The 13596-nt window shown below is 37.8% G+C and overlaps 1 protein-coding gene across 1 annotated transcript; it reads left to right on the top strand.

Moving 5' to 3' along the window:
• The first annotated feature begins 3238 nt into the window (after positions 1 to 3238).
• LOC147596320 (protein FAM240B-like) lies at positions 3239 to 13180 on the top strand. The gene is made up of 3 exons (XM_086770807.1): positions 3239 to 3328; positions 8981 to 9129; positions 11661 to 13180. The coding sequence occupies exons 2-3, from the start codon at positions 8984 to 8986 to the stop codon at positions 11779 to 11781; spliced, it is 267 nt and encodes an 88-aa protein (XP_086626933.1). The 5' UTR covers positions 3239 to 3328; positions 8981 to 8983; the 3' UTR covers positions 11782 to 13180.
• Positions 13181 to 13596: the final 416 nt, after the last annotated feature.

Raw genomic sequence — 13596 nt, 5'->3', positions numbered from 1 at the left:
TGAGACCTAATAACAGCTCTAAGTCATTACAAATGAGCAATAGCAACTGTCAGAGCCATACTGGACGACATACACTGTAGGCTTGTCAACTTCTTAGGTGAAACTGCCAAGTTAGGCTACAAACCTCCAAAAGTATGGTGGTATCTACTTACTTTTAAAAGTTAAAAAAACTTACTCTGAATATCGATTTGCCTGGCAAGTCTGTAGATGAAATCTGTGTAACTTCTAAAGTCACATAATATTCATGCAATTGACTCTGTACTACCAGAAGGCCAGAGTAGACTATAACATTGATCTCTGTGTAGTATCAGACTGAGTCGTGCATGCCAAGTTTCAGCTACTTTAATTACAAAGATAAAAGAGCTCCGATTATTTCTCTGTGCACCTTGCTGTGGCCTAGTCCTCTGCCTAGAGTTTCTTACGCTTTCTTGCCACTATGCGCCACTGAAACTACAGTGCAGAACCGTGGGTGAGTTCTCAGACACAATGAATTTGGGTAGTTTCAAAGACAAGAATATAAGTAGGATCCAGTTTATGTCAGGGTGGCAGTGAAAAAAAAAGATTTTTCAAAAGAAATTCCAAGTAACTCCCTTGCCATGAAAAAACACACCTTAGAATACCTAGTAGCCAAAATGTGAGGCAATCTATCCAATATGTGTGAAAGTGCAAAACTCCCCTCTGAGTCATACAGGAGATTAAGCAAGCATGCTGTTGACTCTGTCTCTCAAGCCTAGAGTATTACATTATTTATACAAAGTGGAGCAGCTCCAAGATGAGAAATTGTAAGAGTCTGACACCATCATCAGTGACTCGGGCATCTGCCTAGGTCTGGGATCAGCTATCCAACAGAGCAGTCTGTCCTGGAACACTGAATTACTGACCTCATGTTACATTTCATGGCTACCTTCCACTAACAGTAGTGGTGCTTATCAAATGATTTAGTGGAAAAATTAATTTTGCTGTTCATCTGATCTAACTATGGACTCAATAGGGATAATTAATAACACATTGCAATCTTGTCCTCTCTTCCTTTCTCCCCATCTACTAATTACATCCAGCAAGCAATAAATAACCCATTTCTTTTTATGGTATGAGATAAAGTTTATTACCTCTCCTTTACTATCTTTTCCTCTTTCCTACAGAGGAACCAACTTTTCTCTCTGGTGGTCTCCCTGAGTTTTATCTATTTAAACTTAGAACAATTGTTCCTTACTGTTACTTAGCCTTGAAGTTTACTACTTCTATTTCAGACTTTGTGCATTTTCCCAGCTTATACTCGCTGATCTAAGAAAAGATATTACCTCTATGTATGAATCTCGTCCAAACCTCAGGCATTGACAGAGAACTGGAATACAACCTACTGTGTTATAGGTGTTATAGGTGACATATTCTGTCACATTTCAAATAAAGATATTGGTATGACTTTACACCATTTAAGGCTTTCAGACAAACTTCTGAGGATTTAACAATTAAAGATCTGAAGGCAAATGAAATAAATACAAAGTGGGTTTACCAAAGGCCAACCTTGACACATTACTTCAGTGCTTCTCTTCAACCAAAGTAAATGTGAGCAGACACATGTAGACCAGACAAACTGTGAACCTCTGTAAAATATTTAACACAGTGTCACAGGAAAAGTATTAGATAAGTTGTAAAAAAAAAAGAATTGCATACAAGACATTTAAGTGGATAAGGACTGGCTAAAACCAGATAACATATTTTAGTGGAAGCTCCCGATCTGCAAAAAGGTTAAAAAAGGAATTCCTCCAGAGCTGTCTTAGAAACAGTCTTTCTACTCTTTTGAGTAGTGACATTTGGCATAAAATGAAGCAGTGAGTTAAAGACATTTTCCAGAGGACAGAAAGGTTGTCATTAGCACAAGGGACTGAATTTCAAAGACAAAAGAAACAGATGACCTGAAGGACTGAAATAAAGAAAGGGGCACAAAAGGCAGGTCACGAACACAGGATCTAATTAAAATTTCTATTATAAGATGGAGCTTAACAGCTTAAAAAAATAAGAGGAGAACCAGGTGGGCGCATTAATCGATTAGAGAGTGTTTACGAGCATGGTAGATGTCTGGAAAAAATAAATTGGATTCTAGATTCAGATGGTTATATCCAAACAAAATAAGGAAGCATTCAAGGTACTAGTGGACAGCTGGAACATGACATACAGTTTTCATTGTCTGTGTTCAATAAGACTGCAGAGAAAGGCCATGAGACCTATCAAGAGACTGAATATGAGAAGAGTCCAGTGTCTTCACCTGATTTATCTTCAAAACAAGGAAGGAGAGGGGAGGTAACTTCTGCTGTACATACCACGGAGTCAAGAGAAGAGTAACTTGTCTCTTGAATAAACCCAGGTTGTAAATTGGAAGAAAACTTATAATACTTCACACACAAAAGTTCTGGAGCAACCTTTCACTGGAAATACCTGGAGTAAGAAACAACTAATTTCAAGATAGAACTTGTCAAATTATCAGAGGAGTTATGCAGTCGGGTTGCCAATAATAGCTGAGAGCAGGAGGTCTCTCTCGGTCTTCTCTCCCTTTTCAGAGTAGCACCTTACTTCTCTGTGTTCTTCTGTTCACCCAGTGGTACCAGTGGAGGGAGGAAGAATCTGTCCAAGAAGTGGAAGTGCTAAATTCTGTAACAAATTATATACGCTATGATTCCAGCTTGCAGCTGGCTAAGTTCAGATTCCTGCGCTACTCAGTGTCTTAGCAGCTTAGCTGGAGTCCTGTCATGTAGCCTACCAGGTACTCTTACCGACCAATGCTTCAAAAGGGGCAAAAAAAAAAATCAATTCATCTGTCAGTCACTCAGTAGCACAATCCTGAGACAAGCTGTGTTATTCAACATATTCTTTTCAGATCTATCAGTTTTCTTGGAGAAGACAGTAGCGAATTCTCGCAAGTCATATGGAAGTTATGTTCCAGTGATCTGCACTTGTCAAAGAATAACTGTTTCTCCAGAGCCAAGTTATGACATCAGCAGCACCTGCCAAAAATCATAGCAGAGATCAAATGTGGCATTCAGAGTTTGTGCCCTGTAACTGCCTGGTCATTTCGCTTAGTGTGTTGCAGAGTTCACAAAATGAGACTGCAGGTTTGGGTTTTTTTCCCCTCTGCCATTAAACTAATTCATAATAGCAGATGTCATCACTCCCAAATAAAAAATGAGTGACAGATGAAAAGATTTCATCAGTTATTCCTGGCAGTTGGAGTCCTCTTGAAAAGGGGAACCCAGAGGTAAAACTGACACTACTCAGTAATCACTCAAGAAATCCATACTTTGACAGAAGAGGAAGATACTATACAATCAAAGTAAGCATTTATATTCTCATATTTTGGCCAAAATAAGACTTTTTTCTTCCTATCTTGATTATTAAATGCACCTAGACATATATGCATATACATTTGCTTTACTTTTGTTAAATCATGTGAATTTGAATAATACTTTCTTCTTCCCTCCATCACCTTGAATTCTGTATATTATGGTATACTTTATTGGAAGATTGTCTGATCCTGTCTGATTTATAAAATATCAGAGGTATCCCGCCTCTGTCCTTTTCTAACTCTAATCTTAATTCAATTATTAATCTCCTATTTGTTCCTATGTCTGACTTTGGTATTACTAGAACTTCTGTGTTACACATACTTCAGCTGAAAGGAAAACCATGAAAAAATTAACATGTAAGGGGATATTAATCCTAATGAGGCATTCTATAAGCATAATTTAAAATTATTTATAACATAAAGACTTTAAAAAAAAAAAAGTACGACAAACAGGCTTTGAACTCATATACTGTACTGTAAAAATTCGGTAATGCTGGAACATATTCTATGCTTAGACAAACAAATCTCAAAGAAGGGTAAAAGGAATTGGAGACTAATTGGTGGCCTGACAAAGATAAAATAGCTCACGGTCATGATATGACCCAATGGACTGAGTCCAGTTGAAGTTAAAGATAACCTTTCCATTGTTTACAATAGTATCCAAAAAACTCTGAAGTGACTGTGGAAATTCTTTCAGAAACAACTTCATGTTCAATATTAAAACTGGCTGAACCCTCAAATTAATTGAAAATATTAAAAACAGCCCTATCTCCACCTTTTAGAAAGGAAATATTTTTTAAAATATAAAAAAAAAAAAATCATTCTTGTTAAAGATTTTGCTCTTTCAGTAAATATTGTGGAAATAAAATTTAGTAATGTTCAAACATTATTTCATCCTACTGGTTAAAATATTTTCCAATAAGATAAAAACCATTTGTTTAATTTTTTTTTAGCCAAACTAATTTTTTTTAATTATGCATAATTTAGATTAAAAATTACTTTGACATTTTCCTCAAAATATGCTCAGTTAACAGCTTTATTGAATGCATTAAAATACTCCTCACTAAAAAGTAAAAGACTTTCAGAGAATCTCATTGTGTACACAAGTATTGTCTCTCCACATAAAATGTTGAATTTTGAAGACAATGGCTAGCTCAAGACATGTATTAAATAGAAAGACCGGAAAAGGGTAGAAAATACCTCCTGAATTTTCAGACAATATTTACTTCTTTTGCTTGTTTATTTCAGATTAAGGTTACTAAAAATAGCACCTTTATTCAAAACATCAAAAGCCACTTCTGACTGAAAAAAAATTATCTGGCAAGAGCCCAAAGTAGAAATACAATTACAAAGTGTGTAGAGCAGAAATTCCTTGCACTAGTTATTTATCCAAACTCCTTTTGCTACCTCAGTGGAGGTTATCTGAGATTATAGTAATTCAAAATGTGCAGACTACGAAAAGGCTAAGACCAGAGCACTTGGAAAACTACTAATTTAACACCTTCCCAAAGCACATTCAGCCTGCTGATCAGATTAAAAAACAGATTAAAAATGGCTGTTTCTATATTTATTTTGTGCCAGTGAATAAAAGCTGTGCATATACTAACTTCCAGCTAGCAGCAAAATTTCTTCTCTCTTGCACTGCAGAGATCTGTTGAGGAAAAACTACTCATCATTCACACTTTGAATCTCCTTTAAATTCACTCTGGGACAGCAGCTGAAACAGTTTAAATCAATGTATTGTATGTAAATGCTCTACACGTTTCATGAGAGACCAGCTGTCTTACAGATTGCTGCATGATCATGTGATTTATGGTTTGATTATAAACATAGGATATTTTTCTTTTGCAGTGCTGTTAATTTTACTTACTATCACTTCTTCTTGTGGATATCTCTGTAAATCAGTGATTTGTTAACACAAAAATTAATTCCCATAAATGACAAATGCTGTAAAAAACTCTTTGATACACACATACAAATATTTCTGACAGTCGAGTTTCAGAGCTTACAAGACACTTTAGCCAAGGTCTAGTTTTACCTTTATTTAAACGTTGTTTTATCAGCTTAGCTCCCCAAAAAAGCAGCGAACTATACTGCAAATATGCAGGTAGGACTGCACAACCCATGCAAAAATAGTTCCTCCTCAACCATCTTTGTTGAATATTTAATAAGGGAATCTGCCTTGCACCAGTGTTACGCACGTTCTAGCCCTTCATAGGAAATGTACTGCAGAAAGTATCATAACATAAATTTTCAGTCCATAAACGATACTTACATTGATTCAAGTCTTCTGAATCAATAATTTTGAACCTATGGAAGTGCTGTTGTTGCTAATTTTACTTCCATATATGGAAAAACATGTTAAAACAACCAGCCATAGGCAGCCAGAAGGATGTCCCCTTGACTTTCCCTTAATTTTTCTGGAATGGTACCTGGCTATCAAAATAAAAAAAAAAAAGATGATAAAGAACCACCTTCCACCCAGGCAAAACTGGTGGAGCAACTCTAAGAAAGTGTGGTTTTCACTCATAGAGAAAATCTAACTGTCCTGCCAGTTTCTGAACTCTAAGGTATCTGAGCAAAGGAATCAAGAACAAGTTTGCCAGAATTAAGTCCAGTTGTCACTGTAACACCAGTTTATATATTAAGACACCTAAAAAGAAAGCAGAAAATTACTCAACAACAACAACAAAATATGTCTACAGTGATAATAAAGAATTTGTTTGATACAGAGAAAGCAAACCTAGAGAATTACTCAGAAATCCAAATCAAGCTCCTAGGTAGAATCTTTCCATTAGAAAAAAAGAAGGTATTACATAGTATACGTGAACTCTAATCTCTATATATGGATGTTGTAATGCCAGGCCCAAAGAAAGTATGCTTTCACATATCATGAGAGATGCTGGCTAATAACACCAGACAGCACCATCTTCAAAAGTCTTAAATCAAAGCAAAGACTGTGGTGATATCACGTGAAATATTCACTGTCACCGACATTCCTAGAAACGATTATCAAGTCAAATGTTCTTGGCTTACAAAAAGTGCCATAAACATACCAAACTAACATTTGCGGAAGTGTCCTCATCTTTGGGGTACCTGTCTGACCGCAGCTTGCTCCTCTGAGTGGTGCAGCCAAGATCTAAGGTAGCCAAAAGCCTAATGCACCTCCCAAAAATCTAAGCAATTTAGGCTGCATATAAAGACTGAGGCCTTCTTTGTACCACCTGAAGAACACCTACTAGAAGTTTAATAATCATAAAAACTTAATCTCTAAGGAAAGGTTAATGTGTTATGGCAAACTCTTACACGAGGCAAAGTGTAATGGAGTTTGGAGGGCAAACCTACTCGGTTTGTCAGCAGCTTGCACTTGGCTTCTGAGGCAATTGGATAATTACCTGCAGGGTGTCAAGTGGGCAGCTGCTGCTGATAGAAAAGCCTTTAAATGGTGCAAAGATCCAGGTGACCTGCTGGTCTAGGCATGATGAAATAATCATATTCCATCACTCACTGTAACAAGCTATTACCAGACCATTTATTCTAACACTGCTCAAAGCCTATAGAATTAAGATATAGATAGGGCATGTTCCAGTGTGTTCGTGACACGCATACCTTTGTGCTAGATGAAGCCTTAAACAGTACTGTTATTTTAGGGCCTCAGAGTGAGACAAAAGACCATTAAAAGATTACCCATTTTGCCATTTAGACCACATCATTTATAAACAAAGCACATTTAGCAAAAGGTGGTAGTAGAACTGCTGTACCCACACCAGTGCAACCCTGTTGTACCCCACAGTGCTACATCTACAGCATCCCGAGTCCACAGCAAGGGAAACAGCAGAAAACTGCCATTTGCCTCAGAGGAAAATATCTGATTGTTTTGGTGATATTGCAGTTCTTGCTGACCTTGCTGTGAAGAGGAGCAGTATCCTAACCACGCAAGCATGTCTGATACTCTGTCACATAGGAGATAGTATTACATGGACTAACCAGTTCACACTTACTACACCAGTTGGGTTCTGCCAGTCTTTAAGCAACTGGACTTCTCTGTGGAAAAATACTGCATCTAGAAGTGGCAGAGATTTTTCTTGTTGTGAAGCAAGTTTTTCAGTCCAGTCAGACTTACCACGAACTTTGGCAAAATTATTTGTTTTTATTGATCTTCGTAAAAAACAGGTTTGTGAAAATTATGGCAAATCTACAATATTCAATGTAGGAAGATGCCAAGATCTTACTTACATGCCCTTGTAAAACTTCAGGAGTTTAAATACCTTATTCGGTAGGAAGACCTTACATAACTCTGCCTTCATTGTGTTGTGTCTGACTTCCTTTTTCTCTGATCTTCTTACAGCATTGTACAAATAAAAGGTTTCCTCAGATTGGTCTAAATTAGCATAGTCTTCGTAGTGTTTATCAAATACAGCTTGTAAAGTGTGACGTTGTCTACGAAGCAGACTCACAAGTACGTATCAGGGTCTGTGAGGCATTAATTCATCAGCACTACAGAGTGAACAGTTGGCAAAAGTATCTGGTGACAGCAGAATACAGACGAACACAAAGAAGCAAAGGGATTTTATAGGAACCCTCAAATTATCTGTTGATCTAGTCATAAAAAACTCAGGAGCATAGTTTGGGTTTTTTTTTTTCTTTCTTGCATCCTCCCACCTGCTGAAGGGGCTTAGTGGAGGAGACTGATGCAGGAAATCTTGCTTCAGGGTTGGGGTAGAAGTATAATGGGTTGTTGGTACCCAATTTAAAGTCATAACAAAGCAATACTTGTCCAGCAACAAATACAGTATATGATGCAATTTTTCTGATTATTTCCTTTGGGAATAAACGACAGACCTTAACTTTTCAAAGTACCACTAAGATCTGGTAACCAATGCATATTTGGTAACTTCCGCAAGCACCTCAGATATGCTGAGAATGTTAAAATCTTCCATGTTTGAATACTGTGCATTTAGCAAGGAGAAATTAAGCTCATTTCTGTCTTTTTTTCTAATTTCTTGGAACTCTTTTCTATATTTTAACAAGTTCCACTTTTACCAATATTTAAGACTGATTTTTGCTAAATTAAAGAACAAGGTCATAACAAGCTCCCCAGGGCTTCGCATTCTGTGTGCTTAAGCTTCAAATTCATAATTTCCCTGCATATTTCATGCTTGATATCATTTGGAGTAGTAACAGGAATCATTTAAGAGCAATGTATTTCCCTTGGATAACAACCATCTATCATATCTTTTAAAACTACAGGAGGCAGAAAAAGGGAAAGCCCTTCACAACATCTCATCCGAACTTCAGCAACGATGGCACTATATTTGAAAGTATTTTCCCCCAGTTGTTCCAAAACCACTTAAAACCTTGCACATACTGAGGCCTCCACAATATTTCAGTGAACTGTGCCATGCATAGTCATTACTCAGTAACAAAAATATAGGTGTACCATTTAACTGTCACCCAAGGTCTGTTTCGATGCCTTCTATTTTGCTTCAAGGCACAGTAAGCATAAGTTACTTATTTTTTTCAGGTGACATACTTTATGTTAATGGCACTTAATGAGAAAGAAATGGCAAGGGGCTAAGCAACACAGGATCTGCCCCAGGTTAGGCTTCTGACAGCTCTGACCTCCAAATTGCTTTTCAGAAAATGAGTAAGCATACCAACTTTAGACGCCGCAAGATGGGTGGTCATGATGCAGAGGAGCTGAAGAACTTCTGGGAAAAAGTAATCCAAGAACAAACTAAGCAACGAAAAGGTGAAGAGTCTAGATTAAGCAAAAGTGCTCTGAACAAGTAAGTGGTATTTTTTCTTTTGCACAAGACAGCAAGGCATGTCATCACATGCTTTAAAATAAGGTAACCCATTACTGTACTGCTTTATTCATAGCACAGATTGTGTTCTGGATCTTTGGCACTTTTCCTCTCACAGCTGCTTGTCTCATATTTCCATGGCTCTTCTGCATGGAAACTCAGACACCCCTCACCCCTGAACTTCATGAGCATTCTTCAAAGGGCTTGGAGCGTAGCCACATAAAAATAAAGCACCTTGGCATTATGGCTTATGACAACCAGAAAATATCAGGATTTTTACCTGGACCTGGTACAGCTACACAAATAAATAAAAGAGTATTACATTAAAAGGGCATGCAAACCACTCATTTAATGTGGAGCATAACCAAATCCATAGCATCTTTATCATATTTAACAGCCCTTTGCATCACTTAAGCCTAAAGACAGAAATGGTACGATTAGATTTTCTTGTCCCATGAAATGCATTTCATAAGTAATCCTGCTACACAACAGATAAAAAAAATAAGGCTATTTTTTTTTTTTTCCCCAAAACTGTCTAACATAACAGGCATCACCTAGAAAGAGCTGTGACTGTGGTAAAGACACCCCACACAAGTGTGGTAGACTGTTTCAAATACTTGCTCAAGCTGTTGCACCTCAGGAGTTTGAACCAGGGTCTCCCACACGCTAAGTGGATCCTCTGATGAATAATGGATAGGGAAAAAGGATAAGAAATACCTGTGCCTCTTGTATTTTTCTGATGGGCCTTCTTCCTGAAGTTGACAAAGGTTTTCGTGCAAAAACTTTCCTCAAAACTGGGACATTCACATAAATGAATTTGACTTTAACAAACTGGAATGTGCTGGTAAAGGGCTGCTTCTTTAAAAAAAAAAAAAATCCAGCTCCTCCAACCCTAGTGCCTAAGGAAGAAGCTACTCTCATCAGTTTAAAGATAAGGAAATCAAGATCTAGGCGGGCCTTGTGCCCCAACAGAGCCAGATGCAGACAGTCCTGCTCCCAGTATCCTACTCTGGCCAGTCAGTAATATTCCCAAACCCAAATCATCAAGTTGCTGCAGAGAAAACATGTATAATAAAACCCAGGAAAGTGTTCAGCTGCACTGGAAACCTTTGTCACTCTAGCTTCACAGAAAATTACCACAAGAAGACATTGCAAACCAATTGCAATTAGGGATGTAGATAGTATTTTTACCTTGACAAAGTTAAAAATGTTAAAAGCTTTTATAAGGTCTTGTCTGAATAGGAAAAAAAAATGCAGCAAAAGAGCTTTGACTATGTTTTAACTTTCATGTTCAATATGTCTTAACTGACTAGTCACGACTGAAATAGACCCAAGCAAGTTCCTTCAAGGTCACTTGACCAAAGCTCAAATTGTTCACAAAGTGTTCTCTAATTTGAAAAAAAAACCCCATACTTTCAGAAGGTACAGACACTGATATTACAAAATCTACATGTCTAGTACCTCATGTAAGTGACGCCTGGGAGAATTAGATGGCTCTAAGTACAGGCAAGTGCTCCCTCTGTGACATCTAGGACACAGGTTCCTTTGACAAGGAACACCAGTGCTTTCAATGGCAAATTTTTATTAACTGACTGCACCAATTTTTTGAGGCTTAACTATATACAAAAGAGAATGAAGAAGCCAAGACAGAGTAGGACAAATGAGAAAAGTTTAAAACACAATCTGAAATCAAACTCAGAAGCCAAACTAACACAAGCACCCATATGAAACATCCACTGCTAAGTTGTTGTCAGATGAAATAATTGGCTGCTCTTCTTTTTAACACATCAAATAGAATATAAAAACCCATATACTCCATGATGCATTTGGCATTACCATATGATAGCTAATCCTACAGCATTGCTGGGTCAGGTCTTTCATAACACTGTTTCCTTTGGAAAATGACGCAGTCAATAGTGGTCCCCAGTGATTTTCTCTTCTGTACGTACTATACTCGTGTCTTGAAGCTAAGTGCCTCCTCTTGGATGTGACAGAAATTCCTTTCATTAAACACATACATGGTCTGCAGAGGTTTTGGGTACAAAATGGTTACTTTTTTTCCCTTTCTTTTTTCTTCAGAGTAAACCCAAATGGACGTATTTAAAGTTCTGCTTGTTCTTCTCCACAGCATTTCACAGTAAACTTAGGGGGTCAGGGCGTGTAATTGTACTTTTTAATTTACACATTGAATGACCTTACTGGATAGATAGTACTTCTTGTGGCTTTGAGAATACCCCAGAGGAAAAAACAGAGCCCTTCACACTGACAGGATTTCAGCAGTTGTTTGACTCGTTAGGAATCCAGCAATGTCACCCACTGATAGCATCAGCACTATCCCTTTCTTCCCTGCATTCCCAGTCTAGCAAGCTAGAGAGATGCATGTAGATAGTAAATAAATACGGGACAAGTGCTATGGTGATGAAAGAGAGGAAAGCTTCGACCCTGCTGAAAAGCCCTGAATACATTTGAAGGATTTGGCTCAGTACTCGTAAGCACTTGTCCTCTCTTTACAGACTCCGCCAGGAATGGACTCTGCGGTTGGAAGGCCGAGCAAGGCAGGTCCAGGCACAGAAAGAAGAAACGAGGCTGCTGTCCATCGAGGCTCTTCCCTCCCCAGATAAAACTGTTGCTTGAGGTTACTGTGAAAGCACAGAAAGCATTGGGCCTGACTCTGACCTTCTGCGTGCACCTGTAAACCAGGAGTTGTGCTGCTGAACGAGCAGAAGGTCAGAATCTGGCCCTTTTCCAGACTACTTACTAGAGCTACTAATAAAGCCTTACTGAAATTCCATGCAAGAACAAGGCTACGGGACATAATCTCAAAAAAAATGTAGAGGGATAGATGAGAAGCAGACGGCTTTCATTCTCCATGATCTATTACTACTGCGATGCAGCAGGACTTTCTTATGTAACTCTGCATTTCCAAGTGACAACAACATATTTCTAGGAAAGAGGATTGCTTGTTTAATAGGAATAATACATTCAGATGGCTGCATGCAAAATTGCACATTTCCATTTACAGAGCTCACAGAGCCTGGCTTAATGCAGATATAAGCTGTTCTGCCTGTCTTGATGAGCCACAGTGAAGGGAGTTAAGGATTAGCCTGATCAGCTGGAGAGAAGGAGAAATATATTCTGTAACGGAACTAGGAAAAAAAAAGAATAAGCTTTTCTGATCAAAACAAAAGAAAATTTACAGATCTTCATCATTAAATGAACGGAAGAAAGGATTTTTATTTTTGTGGGGTAGGTAAGAAAAAGACTACTGAGGCTATTATGAACCAGTCTGAGAAATGTCAGAGCAAGTGATTATGAAAGAGAGTTTGAAATAGAAGGCAGTGAATCAATTCATCATAACAGCACAGGAATGCTTTGCAAAGTATCGCTTGCCATACCTAGTGTGCACTAATTCAAACACTTGCTGCATTTCAGCTTCTTCTAGGTCAGGTGAAATACAGGGAGGAATAACTAAACACAGGGTAATAACAGTGTGTTCTGTTTACCTATATGTCTGTGTATCTAAATACCATATCTTTTGGATTAAACTCTTCAACTCATTTATTTGATAGGCAAGAGAAGAGTCCTAAGTCTAAACAACTGTTTTTCTCTAACAATATTGAGCCAGAGGGAATTTTACCTTGCGTCTTTGTTTACACTGAAGAAGTAGATAGGAATACATTTTATACATTTCAGAACAAAACAAAAATTAAACCATTTTGATCTCACAGAAATGTTTTCTTTTAGCCTTTTAAAACAACACGTCATTAAAACACAGTTTTATAGAATGTGGCCACATGTGACAGTCTCCCATAGAAAAATAAAAAATTATCACAAAAATGTTGTTATTTCACAAAGGACTAAAGAAATTAAAACCTTATAAAATGTTCTTGGGTTATTGAAAACTGAAGGAAATGTACAATCAGTCTCTTCTCATATAACCCAACCCAAAAAGCAATTGTTTATTCTAGTGGTTCTTTTTCTATTAGAAAAGCAATGCTAAAAAATAATAAAGTTGTAGCTGCTTTTGCCTTTCTTCTGTGTTCGTTTCTTTTGCACTATTCTCTAAAAAGTTAGAATCATAGAATCATAGAATGGTTAGAGTTGGAAGGGACCTTCAAAGGTCATCTAGTCCAACCCCACTGCAAGGAGCAGGGACATCCCCAACTGGATCAGGTTGCTCAGAGCCTCATCCAACCTGGCCTTGAACGTTTCCAGGGATGGAGCTTCCACCACCTCTCTGGGCAACCTGTTCCAGTGTTCTACAACCCTCATTGTAAAAAAAAAAAATTCCTAATATCTAATCTAAATCTACCCCCTCTATTTTAAAACCATTACTCCTTGTCCTATCGCAAGAGGCCCTACTGAACAGTCTCTCCCCGTCTTTCTCGTAGGCCCCCTTGAGGTACCGGAAGACCGCTATCAGGTCTCCTCGGAGCCTTCTCTTGTCCA

Source organism: Chlamydotis macqueenii, chromosome Z, assembly GCF_036417535.1.
Source record: "Chlamydotis macqueenii isolate bChlMac1 chromosome Z, bChlMac1.mat, whole genome shotgun sequence".
NCBI classification, from domain to species: domain Eukaryota; kingdom Metazoa; phylum Chordata; class Aves; order Otidiformes; family Otididae; genus Chlamydotis; species Chlamydotis macqueenii.
This window is presented reverse-complemented; position numbering and strand designations above follow the sequence as displayed.

Excerpts from the sequence above, each read along its gene's own strand:
- LOC147596320 (XM_086770807.1), top strand. The coding sequence starts at position 8,984 with ATGAGTAAGCATACCAACTTTAGACGCCGCAAGATGGGTGGTCATGAT. Across the intron at positions 9,130-11,660 it reads AGCAAAAGTGCTCTGAACAA|ACTCCGCCAGGAATGGACTC; the intron begins GTAAGTGGTATT and ends CTCTCTTTACAG.